This window comes from Melozone crissalis, unplaced genomic scaffold (assembly GCF_028551555.1).
Source record: "Melozone crissalis strain CALT ecotype California unplaced genomic scaffold, PUWL_Pcris_2 ptg000012l_1, whole genome shotgun sequence".
Classification (NCBI taxonomy): Eukaryota; Metazoa; Chordata; class Aves; order Passeriformes; family Passerellidae; genus Melozone; species Melozone crissalis.
Genome location: NW_026535790.1, coordinates 14,912,580 through 14,929,443, shown reverse-complemented (window position 1 = coordinate 14,929,443; position 16,864 = coordinate 14,912,580). Strand labels below are relative to the sequence as shown.

The 16,864-nt window shown below is 49.1% G+C and overlaps 1 protein-coding gene across 1 annotated transcript in view; it reads right to left on the bottom strand.

Annotated features, from left to right (window-relative positions):
• Window positions 1-16,864, bottom strand: part of LMF1 (lipase maturation factor 1) — a 134,981-nt gene that overhangs the window by 6,247 nt on the left and 111,870 nt on the right. Inside the window, exons 6-9 of the mRNA XM_054270731.1 lie at window positions 13,270-13,438; window positions 9,537-9,690; window positions 7,205-7,388; window positions 517-629 (exon numbers count right to left, since the gene is read on the bottom strand). Coding sequence (XP_054126706.1) covers window positions 517-629; window positions 7,205-7,388; window positions 9,537-9,690; window positions 13,270-13,438 — 620 coding nt within the window. The remainder of the gene's footprint in view (window positions 1-516; window positions 630-7,204; window positions 7,389-9,536; window positions 9,691-13,269; window positions 13,439-16,864) is intronic.

The window sequence follows — 16,864 nt, the reverse complement described above, 5'->3', positions numbered from 1 at the left end:
TCAACAAAACAGATGCTTTTGGGACAAAATTCCTTTTGTGTAAAACCTCGGAGTTTTCCTCTGTGCCTTTCCCTGGCTGATGTTGGCTTTGTCTCTTCCTTGAAAACACAAACAATTCCAAGAGCAGTGTCCACAAACTCAGTAATTCCTGCAGGGCTGTTTTGCCTTTGAAACACCTCAGGAGGTCCATGGAAATGGTGGGGTTTGACAAAGAGAACGTGGCAGAAGCCCCAGAGCTGAGGGGCAGGAAACCACAGCAGGAGGGACCATTCCTGGCCAGGAGCAGCAGCAGCACCGAGCCCTGCATGGATCTGCTGGGAATGGGCTCATCCCAAGGCTCCCTGTGGCCCTTCCAGGAGGGAAATGAGGTGCTGGCAGCACTGTGGTGTCCATCAAAGCCACCCTAAATCCCACCCCAAATCCCACCAAACACAAACCCCAACAGGAACCTCCTGTGCACATCCGGGATGGGAAGAAGGGGGATCAAGCTCTCCCTTGGGATGACTCCAGGCTCACCTTGGAGGGTCTCTGCCTGCAAAGGGGTTTGTGGCCAGCAGGGACAAGGTCTCCTCCTCCTGGGCCAGCAGCTTCCCAGCCAGGTGGATGATCCATTCGTTCTGCTCGTAGGTCTTGGGAAGGAAGGAGAAATGGGAACGTCAGGAGCTGCTGGGCTTTTCCTGGATTAACGATTCCTGGCCTTGGGGAGGGATTTAGGTGGATTTGGGTAGCAAATGGTGAGTTTCCCAGTGTTTCAGCACATGTCCCATGGGATCCTTGAGGTCCAGACAGACACTGGCACCCTCAGGGAGCACGGAGAGCTCCCCTGTGTTTGTCTCATCTCATCTGCCAATTCCTACCCCAAAATATTTGATTTAAATCACTGATTTAGCATCAAACCCCACAGGGGAACCATAACAGCACATTTTCTATGGATAACCCATCCACCCTTTTAACCCAGATTGCTTTCCCCTGGGAGAAGGGTTTGGGTTGGTTCCCTTGTGTTATCCAAAGGAAAATAAAGAAAGTGGCTTCTCTATTCCCAGTTCCTGTCTCCTCTATTTCCTGCTGTGTGATCCAGCCCCTCTAAATTCCTTTTACCCAGAGCCCCTTCTGGAGCAGGACAGTGGCAGAGTTTGACTGAATCCAGCTCATCCTGAGGAAGCAGGGATTTGGTCTGGATGATCCTTATGGATCCCTTCCAGCTCCTGACATTCCCTGATTGTGTGATTTCCCTCCCTGCAGGAATCTTGCTCTTCAGCCTGCCTAGCAGCATTTCCCCACGGTGATTTTGAGATTTTCTGCTTTTTCCTGGGTGGATTTTGGAGTGCAGGCAGTAGGGGACACTGTGGGAAAGGGAAAGGAGGGAGCTGTACCTGCAGGGCTCTCAGCCAGCCCAGCCCCGAGGCAGAGCTGTGCCAGAGCTCCCTCCCCTCCTGGCCCGCTTTGTTGTTGCTGTCACCAAGGGAAACGGGAGAGAAACCGTGGAAAACACCCCGGCCCATCGGGGCAGCTCTACCTCGCGGGGTTTCTGACCCCAGCTCATCACGATGGAGAGGAAAACCACAGATATTTCAGCCAAAAAACCTTCTCACACTGATGACTCTCCCTTCCTGCTTCCATCCTGCTCCTTCCATCTGCTCTCATCCATCAGGGGTGGATGATGGGGGACAGGGAGGGATGATGGGGGACAGGGAGGGATGATGGGGACGGGGATGGACGATGGGGCACAGGGGTGGATGATGGGGACCAAAAGGTGCCACAGCAGGGATCAAACACCACAAGTGACACGTTCAGCATCCTGAGACGTCCCAGTGCTGTGGATGATGTTAAACATCATCTCCAGGAGAGCCTGGGAGGTTTGGGAGCTCCTGTGTGCCAGCTGGGAAGCAGCAGCAGGAGGATGGGAACAGGAACCACCAGAGATCCCCAGCTGGAGCTGGAGGAGGCCCCCAAACCCTGCGAGCCTGACTGGGAACCAGGAGGCTCCAGGAAGGTGGGATCGACTCCCGTGGCCTCCGAATTGTTAATTAGCAGCTCTGTGCTCAGCAGAGTTGGACTTCTGGTCTGTAAAGTGTTTTTCTTGTAAAATTTACAACATGTCTGGCCCCAGTGAAGTCTGCGGTGAGAAATTTCCAGGCGGTGCAGCTGCCGCCCCCCTGCCCGGGCTGTGCTAACGACCCTGCTCAACTCATTACCTGCAAAGTGATAGCCTGGAAAAGGGGGAAAAGAGTCCAGGAGATGCCCTGGAAAAGGGGGGGACAAAAAGAGTCCAGGAGATCGGGCTACACCCAGGGAAAAGCCACCCCAAGGGGTTCCTCTGTCCCTGGATCCAGAGGGATCCAGCTGGATCTGCATGGAGGGATCTGAGTGTGCAACACAGAGCCTGAACCATCCAGGGCATTCATGACAGGAGAAAAAAGAATTCAGGATAGAGGCACAACATTGCTGGGAGGTGGGCTGGCCTGTTTTGGGGTCAGATTTAGGGTTGGGATCTTCAATGAACAGGGGAAGCAGCTGGGACTGATCCTGCACAGTGATGGATCCCTGGGCTGCTCCATCTCCATCCATCCATCCATCCATCCATCCCATCTCCATCTGGCCATGGACCACACCTCCCTCAGCTGCTCCTGCCCTCCCTGGGGCCACACAGAGCCTGGGCTGGGTCCATACTGGGCTTACTGGGAACCAGTGAGTGCACAGCCATGCAGGGAGCACCATCCCTGTCTGACCCTGCCCTGAGCACTCCTGGGGAGCTGCAGCCCCCCAGGGGAGGGACAAACTTCCCTTGGACATCTGTGGAGTTTTCATTCAGTTCTAGCGCAGAAAGCCATGCAGGGAGCTGAGCACACACCAAGCCCATGGCCAACCCCAGCACAGCCAAAGCCTGTCTGTGTTCATGGACACCCTGTGCAGATCCATGGGAATGTCAGGGGCAGCTCTCCAGCCAGATGAGCTGGGACCAGCACCCAGAACCTCCAAAAATCCTGTTTCAGGTACAACAGAGGAGACTAACCAAGAACTTGGGGCACTATTTTGCTAAGCTTTAACTCCTGATGGGTTTCAGCCTCATGCAGACACTTCCCTCCATCCTTCCATGCCAGTCTCACCCCAAATGCCACTTGGGGAAGGGGTTTGCTCCTTCTCCCAGCCACACCTGAGGAGCTGAGCATCACTGCCCCCCTCCCCAGGGATTTCCCTGCAGCTGCTGGCCCTCCCTGACCTCCCCACCCCGACACCTTCCCAGGGAATAAACACAATGTTCTCACCTTGAACACATCCTCTGGTGTCCAGGAGAATTTAATAATGCCCAGCACTGAAACCCACAGCTCTGCTAAGGCAGGCACCAGCCAGGAGCCAGAGCAAAGCAGCCACAGTAGCAACCAAACCCTGCTGATAACAAAGCCAAGGGAACGTTATCATCCCAAAAAAAAACCCCAAAAAAACTCCTGGAGCTACAGGGAACATGCTCCCAACTGAAATAATAATAATAAGGAGGCTTTTCCTTGAGCTTTAATTGGTCATTTAATGAAAAAGGGCTGGGGATTAGTGTGGTGTTTTATGGAATCTGGGGCTGGCACGGGCACAGGAGGAGGTCAGGATGAGATGCACATGTGGGAACAGCTGGAGACTTGGCACAGGAGCCCAGGGTTATTATTTCACGTGGTTGGGAGCCCTGAGTGCTTTCAGGTCGGAGTCAGTGGCTGCCAGAGGGGCAGGGCAGGTTCTACTTCCCCTGCTGTGGTGTGAGGGGCTGTTTGTGTGTCACAGCTGAGCCACCAGGAATTCCACCATGGAATCCCACCATCCTGGGCATTCCCACCCCATAGCCACCCTGCTGTAGTTAAGCACCTTCAGCATTGCTGTTTAGGGCTGTCAGGAGGGACAATCCCTGTCAGAAAGGCGGCCACAGTTAATGGCAGCCTTTGTTCTATGGAATTCCAGCTCACCATCACTTGTTCCCATCCTGCTGTCCAAGGAAAGTCCATTCTGTCATCTCCAATAACTCCATGGAATCATGGAATAGTTTGGGTTGGAAGGGAACCCAAAACCCATCCAGTGCCACCCCTGCCATGGGGAGACACCTTCCACAAAAGGAAAGGAAAAAAGGAAAGGAAAAAAAAGGAAAGGAAAAAAAAAGGAAAAGGAAAAAAAGGAAAAGGAAAAAAAGGAAAAGGAAAAAAAGGAAAAGGAAAAAAAGGAAAAGGAAAAAAAGGAAAAGGAAAAAAAGGAAGGAAAGAAGCTGAGTTGGGTGCACTGAGGGCTGATGGTGATGCCCACACCTCCTCCCCCGGGCAGATTTTCCCTCTGAGCACATTCTGGCTGCAAGGCTGAGATAACAGGAGGCTCAAATCAAATATCTGACAGGAACATGCACCTGCCTTCTCTAGAAACAGGGTTACTTTGCCTCAGCTCTTCCAGCTCATGCATAACCTGAATCCTCCATCACATCCTGTTACCACCCAGAGCACCAGCCCTGCTGCTGGAGGCTCTCTCTGCTCTTAGGAAAGCAGCTGAAGGTTTTTTATAAATAATCTCATCTGCGGAAAACACACATTGCATCCCAAGCTCTGCTCCATGGTGGGTTTTACATCCCCAGACTTTTGCAGCAGCTTCAAGGAACAATCCAACAAACACTGGGCTTTAAATCCAGTCTGAGGGCAGCAATATTTTGTTATTTTGGAGCAGTTATTCTTTGATGAGCACCAAGAGGGTGCCCTTGTGTTGGCCATGCAGTCCCCAAACAGGATAAACACCCCTCATGCCACAATAAGGAAGGGAAAAGCTTTTCCCTTGGATTTTTCCTTTTCCACTGGTGGACAACAACCCTTTGGGGCAATAAACATCCAACTTCTGTAGAATCCACAACAGCAGCAGAGCTGACCAGCCCAAAGCTCCAAAAGTATGTGCAGTATTTGTTTTCTGGTTGTTATTGATCAGTAATGCTGAATCCAGGAACTGGAATGGTTTTTGTGCCAGCCCAGCTCAGTGTTGGGCTATTCCTGAAATTCCACCATAAACCAGAAGTCAAATAATTACAGGAGGGTTGGCACCAGTGGCTGCAGCACAGATAAGCCTTTAACAATAACCCAGCATGTTTGTGCACTAACACATGGAAGTGTCAAGGGGGGGAAAGTTATTCCTAATGCTTCACCTCAATTTTGTGGGATTAAATAATATTCTGCCATTTCTGAGGGTGGGGATGTGCTGGCACAGGTGCCCAGATCAGCTCTGGCTGTCCCTGGATCCCTGGCAGTGCCCAAGGCCAGCTTGGAGGCAAGTTCCCAGTGAATCCTGCAGCCAACCCAGGCTGGGAAGCTCCTGGGGGATCCTGGTGCTGATGAGGTGCCAAGAGGAGCCTGTCAGGAGCAGCACGAGGGATGGGAAATCTCCTTCCCCCAAATCCGGGGCTTTTGCACAGCCTGTCAGAGCTGGGAGTGTCAGCCCTGTGCCTGGCCGCTGCCAGGAGGTGCAGACAGCCCTGGAGCCAGGGGAGAGCCGTGCCAGAGAAACATCCCAGAACTTCTGGGAACAAATTCAGTCTAATCCAGAGGCTGAACCCGCTCGGCTTTATGGGCTCCGTGAGCTCCCACACGGGTTTTGCACGGTTCCTCTGGTTCACAGGCTCCTCCTGGGCTTTCAGCTCCTGCTTCTCCTCCTCTCTGCTGCTCTGGGGGGCTGCAGGTGCAAACAGCACGCGGGGATCTCTGCGCCTGTGCAGGACAGGCAGCCCAGCGAGGCAGCTGGCAGCAGATCTGCAGCTCCCGGGGCTCCAGCCGAGCTGTGGCCATTCCAAACGGGATTTACATCCCTGCTTAAGCAGGTATTTACATGCCTGAGCATCCCAGCTCGCTGCCCTGCCCGGGCAACTGCCTTCCCACTGCTTTCCACAACAGTTATCCCCATTTCCCACTGCTTTCCACAACAGTTATCCCCATTTCCCCTGTTTTCCAAAAGCTATCCCCATTCCCACTATTCTCCACAAGTTATCCCCATTCCCACTGATCTCCATAACAATTGTCTCTATTCCCACTGTTTTCCACAGGTTATCCCCATTCCCACTGCTTTCCACAACAGTTATCCCCATTCCCACTTTTCAGCCTGCCACAGCAAAGGGACCTCCAACAGTAATTGCTGCTAATTAGCTGCTGTGGAGAGACACACCTGGAGAGACCAACGCTCCCAACAGGTGAATGGGAACACTTGGGGGAAACTTTCAGTGAATTAAACACTCAAAATAATGGATAAATACTAATAATAATGAAATAAGCACTAATAATAGTGAATTACACACTACAATAGTGAATAAGCACTACAATAATAGTAAACTAAGCACTACAAATAATGAATTAAGCACTACAAATGATGAATTAGGCACGAAAAATATGAAATCTAACAGTAAGGATGCAAAGAGGCTGAGTTATTGTGCCTGGGGGAGCTGATTTCTCCCCAGAACACAGCCTGACTTCAGCCCCCAGCTCCATCCACCCCCTGCACCTTTCCCTAATTCCAGGCACTGCTCCTGGCTGCACTTTGGACCTTGGCTGAGCTTTTCCTGAGGGATAAGCAGCCCTAATGCAGATTAAATGAAATTCCAGCACACACAAACCAGCAGGGTAAATATCAAACCGTGGCCTGATGTCAGGGCCCAGGAATCCCAAAGGCTCCAGAATGAAAATACCACAGGGACAGCAAACCCAGGGGCTTGAAGATATTCCAGGAGAGGGTGCAGGGACAAAGAGAAAAGTCTGGGGTATAATCTGAGATGGGTTTTCCTCGTGCCACTGCTGTCAGTCCTGGAAACCCCAGCCCATGTCATGTGGGTAAGATTTGCAAAATAAGCTAAGCAAGAATTAATGTTCAACTTTCCCCCTTATTTAATTTCTGGCTGTCACCTGTTTGCTGCTATCACGTGGGGACAATATTTGGAGGGACCAATGTCCAAGAGTATCCCCAACAGGGATTCTTGGTATTGCTAAGAAACCCTTAAAAAAAAACAAACCCTCACATAAAATTGCCAAGAGTTTCATTACAGTAGCACAGTCCTTTAGGAACACAACCTTTGTTCTTGCTTTTTTATTTTTTTTAACATAATTAACTCAGCCACTGCTTCCAACATTCCCCTGTGATCCCAACACGTAGTAAATCCATGTAATTGCTTTTTCCTGGTCAAGGAAGGCCCTTCCAGGCTTCCAGAGGCACCTACCTGGAAGGCAGCAAACCACATGAGCCAGTCGAGGCGATAGTGGTAGGGGGAGATGAGGCAGGGCCTCCTCCTCAGGTCCCCAGGCTTGCACTTGAACTCAAACTCCTCCCAGACTGCTGTGGGGTCACTGGGGTCCAGGCTGGATGTTCCCTGAAGGATCACCTCTGTCCTCTCCTTGGTGATGCTGTGGGATACAGCAGGATGTTGTTGTTATTTGGCTCAGATCATGGAAAATTATCATAAAATACAGAAAGGTTTGGGTGGGAAAAGCCCATCCAGTTCCAATCCCAACACCTTCCACTGTCCCAAGCTGCTCCAAGCCCTGCCCAACCTGGCTTTGGGCACTGCCAGGGATGGGAATCTCTGGGAATCTATGCCAGGAAGGAAGGAGAAGGATTTCTCCCCAATCTCAGCTAAAAGTTCTGGTCCATGAGAGCCCACATGGAACACTGGCCTGGAGGCACAGTTGGACCCAGAGCTTCTCTGGATCCTGGGACCTTCCTCTCTGCAGCACCAAAGCCAAATTCCATCCTCTTCCCTTTACCAGCTGCAGCTGTTCCAGCCCCAGGGCCAGCTGGGATCTGTCAGGATGATTCCTGCAGGACAGGTGGGGCTGTGGTTCTGGAGCAGAGCAGCTCATGAGTGGCTCAGCTGCAATCCCAGCACGGAGCACTGGGAATGGCCATGGAAACACCACCCTGGAGTCCTGGATGGGCTGCCAGAGACACCCACCTGCCCCAGGAGCTGCTTCCCATGCTGAACACAGAAACCTGCCTGGCAAAGCTCTGCAGCCACAACACCCTTTGGGTTTTTTCCTACTTTGATTTTGCCTCCTCCAGCCCAAGAAACTGAAAATTTGGGAACACACAAGCTCCACCTTCCTCCCTGATGGCTCCCAGGGAGAGATGCTCCCAACCTAAGGAATGCTGAGCATCTCCTCTTATAATTGTTGCCTCCATTGAGGAGATGTGTGGGTTCTCCAGCCAAGTTCCATTTCATCCCTCGGGCTGAGCTCTGAGCCATGGCCAGCTGCCCAAGGCTCAGGAACACCCTGTAAATCAGGGACACCAAATTACCAATAAAAGCCTGCTCCTACTGTGTGATCCCAAACCTGTCAGCTTTCACATCATCCCACATCCATTATAAGCTGCAATCCTCTTTTTATTGGTTTACATAGGCTGGAATTACCAACATATTACAGCAGCATTTCAGCACATGCTCTGTAGGGTCTGGTAACTGCTCAAACAGAAACCAAGGGCTGGAGAAGAAAAAGGACAACAGCCCAAAGAAAACAATCTCCTGGAGCTTCACCACTCCAGCCTTCAGAGAGCTTCAGGGCTTATTTCTCTCTCTCTAAAAAAAGAGGAAATTTTGGCATTTTCCACAAGTGTTGATGTTTTAAATATTATTTTAGGTTTTTTTCTGTCCACAGAAATTTCTGCTATTTGAAAAACTGAGGAAAAATGGTATTAATTTGATGTGTCCTCAGCATCTCCAGTGCTTATGGTGGGACTCGTTCCTCCCCTTCACTGGGGAGGCCAAACCTTTAACAGCCAAACTGCTTCACCATCTGCAAAACATATTTACATTTACATTTATATTTATATTTATATTATGAATTTACCAAGTCACTCACTGGAAAAATCTGCTACCAAGAGCTGCTATGGATGTTTCCAGGAGGGAGAGCAACGGAGGGCAGGAGAAGAAAAGCTCACCAGAAATAAAGAGGGCTGGGAATGGTGAAGATATCCTGGATGAACTCTCCTATGGATATTTTCATCCTGCTCTGACATTTGCTATGTCGATGGAATGAGCTGACTCATAGACAGCTCAGAGAAAATAAATTCAGTGGGAAAGAAACCTGCTCCTTTTCTCCTTATTTCTCATAAACAGATAATCCATAAATTGGAATTCAGTGGGAAAGGAACCTGTTCCTTTTTTCCTTATTTCTCATAAACAGAGAATCCATAAACTGGAATTTAGTGGGAAAGGAACCTGCTCCTTTTTTCCTTATTTCTCATAAACAGAGAATCCATAAACTGGAATTTAGTGGGAAAGGAACCTGCTCCTTTTTTCCTTATTTCTCATAAACAGAGAATCCATAAACTGGAATTTAGTGGGAAAGGAACCTGCTCCTCTTTTCCTTATTTCTCATAAACAGAGAATCCATAAATTGGAATTTAGTGGGAAAGAAACCTCCTCCTTTTCTCCATCCCTTTCACATTCCAGGCCTGCTGGAAGGGCTTCTCTTTAGGTTGAAGGCACAGAGTAGGTCTGGCTCTGGAATACCCTGCAGGGAGCTCAGGGATGTGCCAGAAAGGCCCAAAGGTACCTCCCGAAGGCTCCGTAGGTGTTGACGATCCTGAGGGAGTTGAAGGAGGTGTTCATGACCTGTCTGGAGCTGAGCAGGTTCAGCACCACAGGGATGCTCAGGTAGGTGATGAGCAGCCCCAAGGAGATGTTCAGCACTCTGCGGACACAGGAGCCTGTGGGGGACACCAAACCAGGGCACAGGGAGCTGATGTCACTGCTCTGCTCCCATTCCCATCCCCATCCCCATCCCCATCCCCATCCCAATTCCCATTCCCATCCCAATTCCTACTCCCACTTCCATTCCCATTCTCATACCCACTCCCATCCCCATTCCTTATTTCCCCATTCCCGTTCCCGTTCCCCATCCCCATTCCCATTCCCATCCCCATCCTCATATTCCCATTTCCCATCCCCATATTTCCATTCCCATATTCCCATTCCCCATTCCCATTCCCCATTCCCACTCCCCTCCCCATTCCCCCCGTGCCCACCCTGCCCTTGCCACAGGCCCCTATCTCTGCTGGCATCTCCCTTTCTCCAAACAGTCTGAGCAAGGGCTAAAAGCAAAAATGTCTGAAATGTGACATCAATCATGGCTTTAATACAGGGGAAAAACCACAGCTGGCACCTGCACCTTGCTGGGGATCAGCCTCCAGCTCTGGGAGCCTGGGGCTGCTCCTGCCTCCTGCTCTCCCCACCCTCAGGGCTTTTCCTCCTGCAAAATCCCAATTCCCAGCGCTCCTGGAGGAGATGAGTGTTGCTGTGCCAGCATCTGGGATGGGGTTTGCAGGAGCAGCAGCACCAGGGGCTGGGCTGGATCCCAGGCCACGATCACACAAATAAGCAGAGGTGACCCCCGAGGGGCTCCTTCCCTCATGGCCTTTTTCAATTTATTTAACATTAACAGCCAAGGGATCAGATTCAAAGCAATTCTGTGGAGCTTTCCCCTTATCTCTGCAGGAGAGGGATGTTTATTTGAACCTCTCTCAGAAGCTATTAATAATTGTTTAGTCTGAGAACATTTCTGGAGAACTGTTTGAATCAGGCCTTCCCTCACCCCCTGTGCTGCTGGGTATGAGGATTTGGGGCATTTTTTGGGGTTTTTTTAGATGGGTTGAACTTCTTCCCCTGTAATTCAAGAGCAGGTACAGGCACAGAGCCTCCCCTGGCTCCTCAGCACTCCATGGCCATGCAGGGACTGCTCATCCTTCAGCAGGAGGGATTCTCCTCCTGTCTCCAGGCCCTTGGGAGCCACTCAATCAGAGAGAAAAATGGGTTAATTCAGGGGAAAAAAATAACCTAGATGGAGCAAAACGTGGGGACAGAGGCCAGTGGGATCCGGATGGGAAGTGGAGACCTCAGTAGGAATCAAACACTTAAAGGATTTCTAACACAATCAGGATATGGTTGGGGGCTCTCCTGTCCTCTGCTCTGGTGCCCAGGACTGGGGGTTCCCCTGAGCCTCTTGGCACCTATCTGTTGCTATATTGGTATTTAATTCCAATACCCATCAGCACCAGCTCAACAGCCCCAGCTTCCTGAGCAGAGAGAACACTCAGGAATTCCAATTCCCATGATATTACAGACACCCCACACCTCCAGAGTGGGATGGACATTCTCCTTGCCTGGACACCCTGGCTCAGCCTTTCTGGAGAACATCACAGAAAAGGTGCAAGTTCCTCCAAACAGGATCTGCCTCCCCCTCACAGTGACTCCCTCTGGCTTCTCCTCCCAAAAACAAGGTGCAGCCTCAGTGTTGTTTGGGATTGGAGGCATAAATGGAGTTGGGAGGAAAAGTTTGAGACTTTCACAGCCTATAAAGCAAAGCTCCAGGAGGGGAAAAGCTGCTAAAGATTTATTCCAGCAAAATATGTGAAATAAAAGACAAAATTTAGCGAAGCTGCATTGCTGGACCTCCCATTTTTAGTTAATGGGCTGCTTCTTGGTAGAAAAGACTGGAGACAGATGCTGCCTCTTGTTGACATTTTTCCTTCCTCTGACAGATGTTTGGGATATTTAACCCCAGCAGCTGTGATTGTTGTTGATATTACAGGCAATTTGTTGCTTATATGCGGTTTATAAAAATGCTGCACACACCACTCTCCATCTGTTCCGCAGCCTCATGAGAAACATCCCAGGGCTGCTTCTCCTGGATCAGGGCAGCTTGGAAAGCGCCTCTGGAAGGGGAAATCAGCCACCTCGAGCCCTTTTCTCCAGTTACAACCCCCCCTGTGTTTGTTTTTTCACATCCATGGGATGAGCAGGAGCTCTGCTCCTCCCTGGTTTGGGGAATTCTCTCCCCACCACCATGGTGGCCACGCTACCAGTGGCGGCCACCAGCAGCTGCTCCTTCCACCATCCCAGGGTGCTCCAAGCCCTGTCCAGCCTGGCCTTGGACACCTCCAGGGATCCAGGGGCAGCCACAGCTGCTCTGGGAATCCGTGCCAGGATCCGTGCCCACCCTCCCAGCCAGGAATTCCTGCCCAATATCCCACCCAGCCCTGGCAGTTTGAAGCCATTCCCTGTGTCCTATCTCTCCATCCTTTGTCCCCAGTCCCCCTCCAGCTCTCCCCTTTAGGCCCTGAGAGGGGCTTGAAGTTCTCTCCAGAACCTTCTCTTCACCATGACCATGTCCATGGAAGGAGAGCAAATGTGAGAACCCAGCTTCTCACCCCACCTCAAGTCCCACTGGTGTTTTATCCTTGAGTTTAAACAGTCAAAATTTTTTAAATAATTAAAAAACTGTAAGTTAAATCTTGCAATTCCACATTCTTACTTTGAGTTTGAGTCACTGGAGGCAGAGCAAGGATTGACTTTAGAGCTGCAGCTGCCTGGACTTGCTGTGACAATGATCCTGCAGAGGACATGTCCCAGAAATGATGTCCCCATGGCAATGTCCCCACAGACCCTCACCTGTTACCATCATATCTTCTGAAAAATCCCTTCACCAGGATTTTCTCCTGGGAGGCTGAGAAGCCTCAGAGGAAAATGAAAACAATAATTATCTGATTTGCTTCTCCTGTGTTTTGATGCTTTGGAATGTGGTAGGAGATTGTTTACTAACTGATCATTGCATTATTGGTTTCATGTGAATTGTTTTGACTTAACGACCAATCATGTTCCAACTTTGTCGGGGCTCTGGAAGGAGTCATGAGTTTTTCATTATTATCTTTTAGCCTTCTGTCTGTATCCTTTCTGTATTCTTTAGTATAGTTTAGTAATGTTTTAGTAGAGATATAATATAATATAATATAATATAATATAATATAATATAATATAATATAATATAATATAATATAATATATACAATGAAATTAAAATAACATTAATATATTAAATAATATTATTATAGTTATATATAATATTATATAACAATACTATACTATACTATAATAATATATACTATGATATATAACAAGATTAAAATAATATTAATAAGTATTGATATTAATATAAATTATATAAGGATATAATTATATATATTATTTTAATATAATATATATAAAATTATAAAAATATTTTAATATGATAAAATAATAAATTATCCTTCTTAGAAGGATGGAATCAGATTCATCACTTCCTTCCTGCCATGAGAAACCACGACAATACCACTACCACCAACCAACCACCAGCCTCACATCACCAGGTCCAGGCACACTCTGCCCAAGAGGAGCAGAGCTTTGCTTTGAAGACAAGCCCTTTATGGCCAAGCAGACCCAAATCCCGGTGCTCCCCAGTCTGGGGTGACTCACCCAGGGCAGGGCTCTGTCCCTGTGTCCCCGGGCGCTGCAGCCGCGCCGCCCGGTCCCGCAGCCGTGACCCAAAGAGCAGCCCCAGGCTGGCGTCGTCAAAGCAGGCCAGGCTGGGCACCACGGTCAGCCAGTTCAGGAAACTCAGGTTCCCGCTGATGATCAGGAGCACCTGCATGGTGAGCAAGGAGGCAGAGAGTGTTGGGTGTCCCGAAATGTCAGCCAAAACGTGAGGTGGGGGATTGGAGCATCCCAATGGGGATATTTGGGATGGCAAAGCCGTCCTGGAGCCCAGCCCTAATGGGACCCTGGGGTAAAATGGGAGCTCTGCCTCTGCCTGTGCTTCCAGCAGGAGGGATCAGCCAGGGCACGGAGTGACTCCATCTCCAAAGTGATTTAATTTCCAAAGTGACTCAATTTCCAAAGTAGTGTGATTCCAAAGTGACTTGATTCCAAAGTGACTTGATTTCCAAATTGACTTGATTTCCACAGTGACTCAATTTCCACAGTGCCTTGATTTCCAAAGTGACTAGATTTCCAAAGTAATCCAAAGTGACTTGATTTCCAAATTGACTTGATTTCCACAGTGACTCAATTTCCAAAGTGACTCAATTTCCATGGGGACTTGATTTCCAAAGTGACTTGATTTCCAGTGACTTGATTTCCAAAGTGACTTGATTTCCATAGTGATTTGATTTCCACAGTGATTTGATTTCCACAGTGACTCTATTTCCACAGTGCCTCCATTCCAAAGTTCCTCGATTTCCAAAGTGCCTTGATTTCCAGCGCCTTGATTTCCAGAGTAACTCAATTTCCCATGGGAATCACCCACTTTCTGCTTATTCTGAGGGATCCGTGACAGCAATGCTCCTGAAACCCTTCAGGAGGAAACCTTGGAACTTCTAATTAAAGATCAGCATTAAATATAGAAGTGTGTATTTTAAGAGGCATTATTTTGTTTTAATTTTAGCTTTTATTGGCTGTTTAGGAGAATATCTTGCATGTGGTCTCCCAAAATACCACTCCACAGTATGAACATCAAGAACTCAGGGAAAGTTTCAGCCCGAGGACTTTCAGCCACTGTTCTGTTGAAAAAAATCCATGTTTTCTCATTAAAAATGACAACAAATAAATGCTAAGAATGTGTGATTTCATATTTTATATGATTGGCATCATGGTTTCTGACATGGTGATTTGCAAGTTTTAAAACCCCAGCAGGACTCTTCAGAAAGTCACAGATTGTTAAAAAAAGGAGAGTTCTGACCAATCACAGCTAGGAACAAAAATCCTAACTATTATTTAGTTAAAAAAATAATAATTTATGCTGAGTTGGATAATTATAAGGGGGGAAAAAAAGCGATTTCTATCTGAATTCCAGACACATGTTGGGTCCTGGAGGGGAACATGTTACAGTTGAGGTTTGGGGCTTGCTCTGTGACCTGAATGTGATTTAGCTCGATGCATATTAATCAGCCTGGCTCCATTATCACACCTCTCACTCTGCTACTGTTCCGAGGTGATTTTGCCTCGTGCAGTTGCAGTCATGTTAAGAAAATCCTTCTGTGCTTTGCCACCTCTGGTTCCCAGCTCTGCAGGAGCCCCTGGGTGGTCCATGGGAAGGCTTTTTTTCAGGAGTGATTCACCTCTCTTTATTGCTTGGAAGTCAGGAGCAGCAGCTCTTATTTCCAGCGGCCCTGAAAAATCAGGGGATTCAAAAATAACACGAGTTTGGCATTCTCTGGGCTGGGGTGGAACTGCGGAGCCGACACATTTTTAATTTCAGTGCTTCTGGCTGAGGCTCGGAGCTCACACCAGCTCCTGCTCACCCAGGGCTGATGGAACCATGGACCCCTTGGATCTGCAAGGATAAACCTTAAAGGAATTCCTGCTGCAAAGCCAAAAATTGGGATTTGTCAAACGTGCTGAGGGGTGGTGTCCCAGCAAGTGGCTTCGTGGCCTTTGAGAGTGAGTTTTATGTTATTTCATCATCATCATGGAATGGTTTGGGTGGGAAGGGACCTTAAACTCCTCCAATTCCAACCCCAACACCTTCCACTACCACAGGGTGCTCCAAGCCCCATCCAGCCTGGCCTTGGGCACTGCCAGGGGTCCAGGGGCAGCCACAGCTGCTCTGGGAATCTGTGCCACCCTCACAGGGAACAATTCCCAATTCCCAATCTCCCATCCAGCCCTGCCCTCTGGCAGTGGGAGCCATTCCCTGTGTCCTGTCCCTCCATCCCTTGTCCCCAGTCCCTCTCCAGCTCTCCTGGAGCCTTCTCCTCTCCAGGTGAGCACACCCAGCTCCCCCAGCCTGGCTCCAGAGGGACTTCAGCCCTCAGAGCATCCCTGTGGTCTCCTCTGGATTTGCTGCAGCCGCTCCACGTCCTCATGCTGGTGGCAGTGCTCCAGGTGAGAGTCACCAGAGCAGAGCAGAGCAGAGGGATGGAGGTGTCCATGGCACCACGGGTGAAGCTGAACCTCTCTGTCTCAAGGATCCCACAGGAGCACCATTTCCCAGGATTTAGGGATCCACTGCCATCCAAACCCCAGCAGGCAGCACGTGTTTCTCCCCAAATCCTGCCTTTCCTCTGGAGCTCCCATGTGCTGCTCCCTCAGAGCAGAACTGTGCTGGCTCCGGTTGGGATGTTCACTTTAGGATGGATTCCTCTTTCAGATCCCCGCTGGAAGAGCACAGGGAGCTCCCCTGATCCTTCATCAGAGGGAGAATTCATCCACACTTCCCCCAGCAATCCCAGCCTCTGGCTCACATCACCTGGACTTTTCCATGCTCCGAAACAACCACCAAACCCAGCTGGATCTCCAGACCTCCATCCTCATCCATCCTCAGCCTTGATTTGTGCTCCTGGAGCGTCCTCCCCTTGCTGGACAATACTGAAACTCCCAATTACACCAACCAGATGGGATCAACCCCTGTGGTGATTGGGAGAAATTTTTTATTAAAGCTCAGTATTAATCATGGTAATTGGGGAGGAACTTTGAGGTTATAAAACTACAGCATGTCTAATGAGCGAGCTCCTTCTAGGAGGAACTGAGGGTTTTAATCTAATAATGTCACTTTTATGGATTATGACTGGAGTTTTATGAAGTGTGATATGAAATACAGTGGATTCATGGCTCTCGCTGGATTAATTTGGAAAAGTAGTTTTCCTGGTTCTAGGCCCAAAACCAATTATTGCTCCCATTTCTGTCCCCTGCCCCGTTACCAAACCCCTCTGTCAGAAAATCAGAAAATGGGCACCTCCAGCCGTAACTTTTTACAGGTTGGGCTTCTTTGTTTGGCTGGGGTTTGGTTTTTTTTGTTTTTTTGTTTTTTTGTTTTTTTAAATCCCACATTGTTACAAACATCCAGTAGGCAGAGGAAGCTCAAATTCCATGGCACAGCCTGGATATTTATCCAGGAGAGACAAAAACAAGCTGGAAACTCTTAAACACAGGTGAGGGCTACCTGGAGCTTGTCCACATGGTGGGGACAGGATCACCTCACTGGGGCTCCCTGATATCGAGCCATTGGCACAGAAAAGCCAAAACTGGGATGTGTGGAAGGATTATAAATCATTTAAAGGGAGAAAGGAAACCT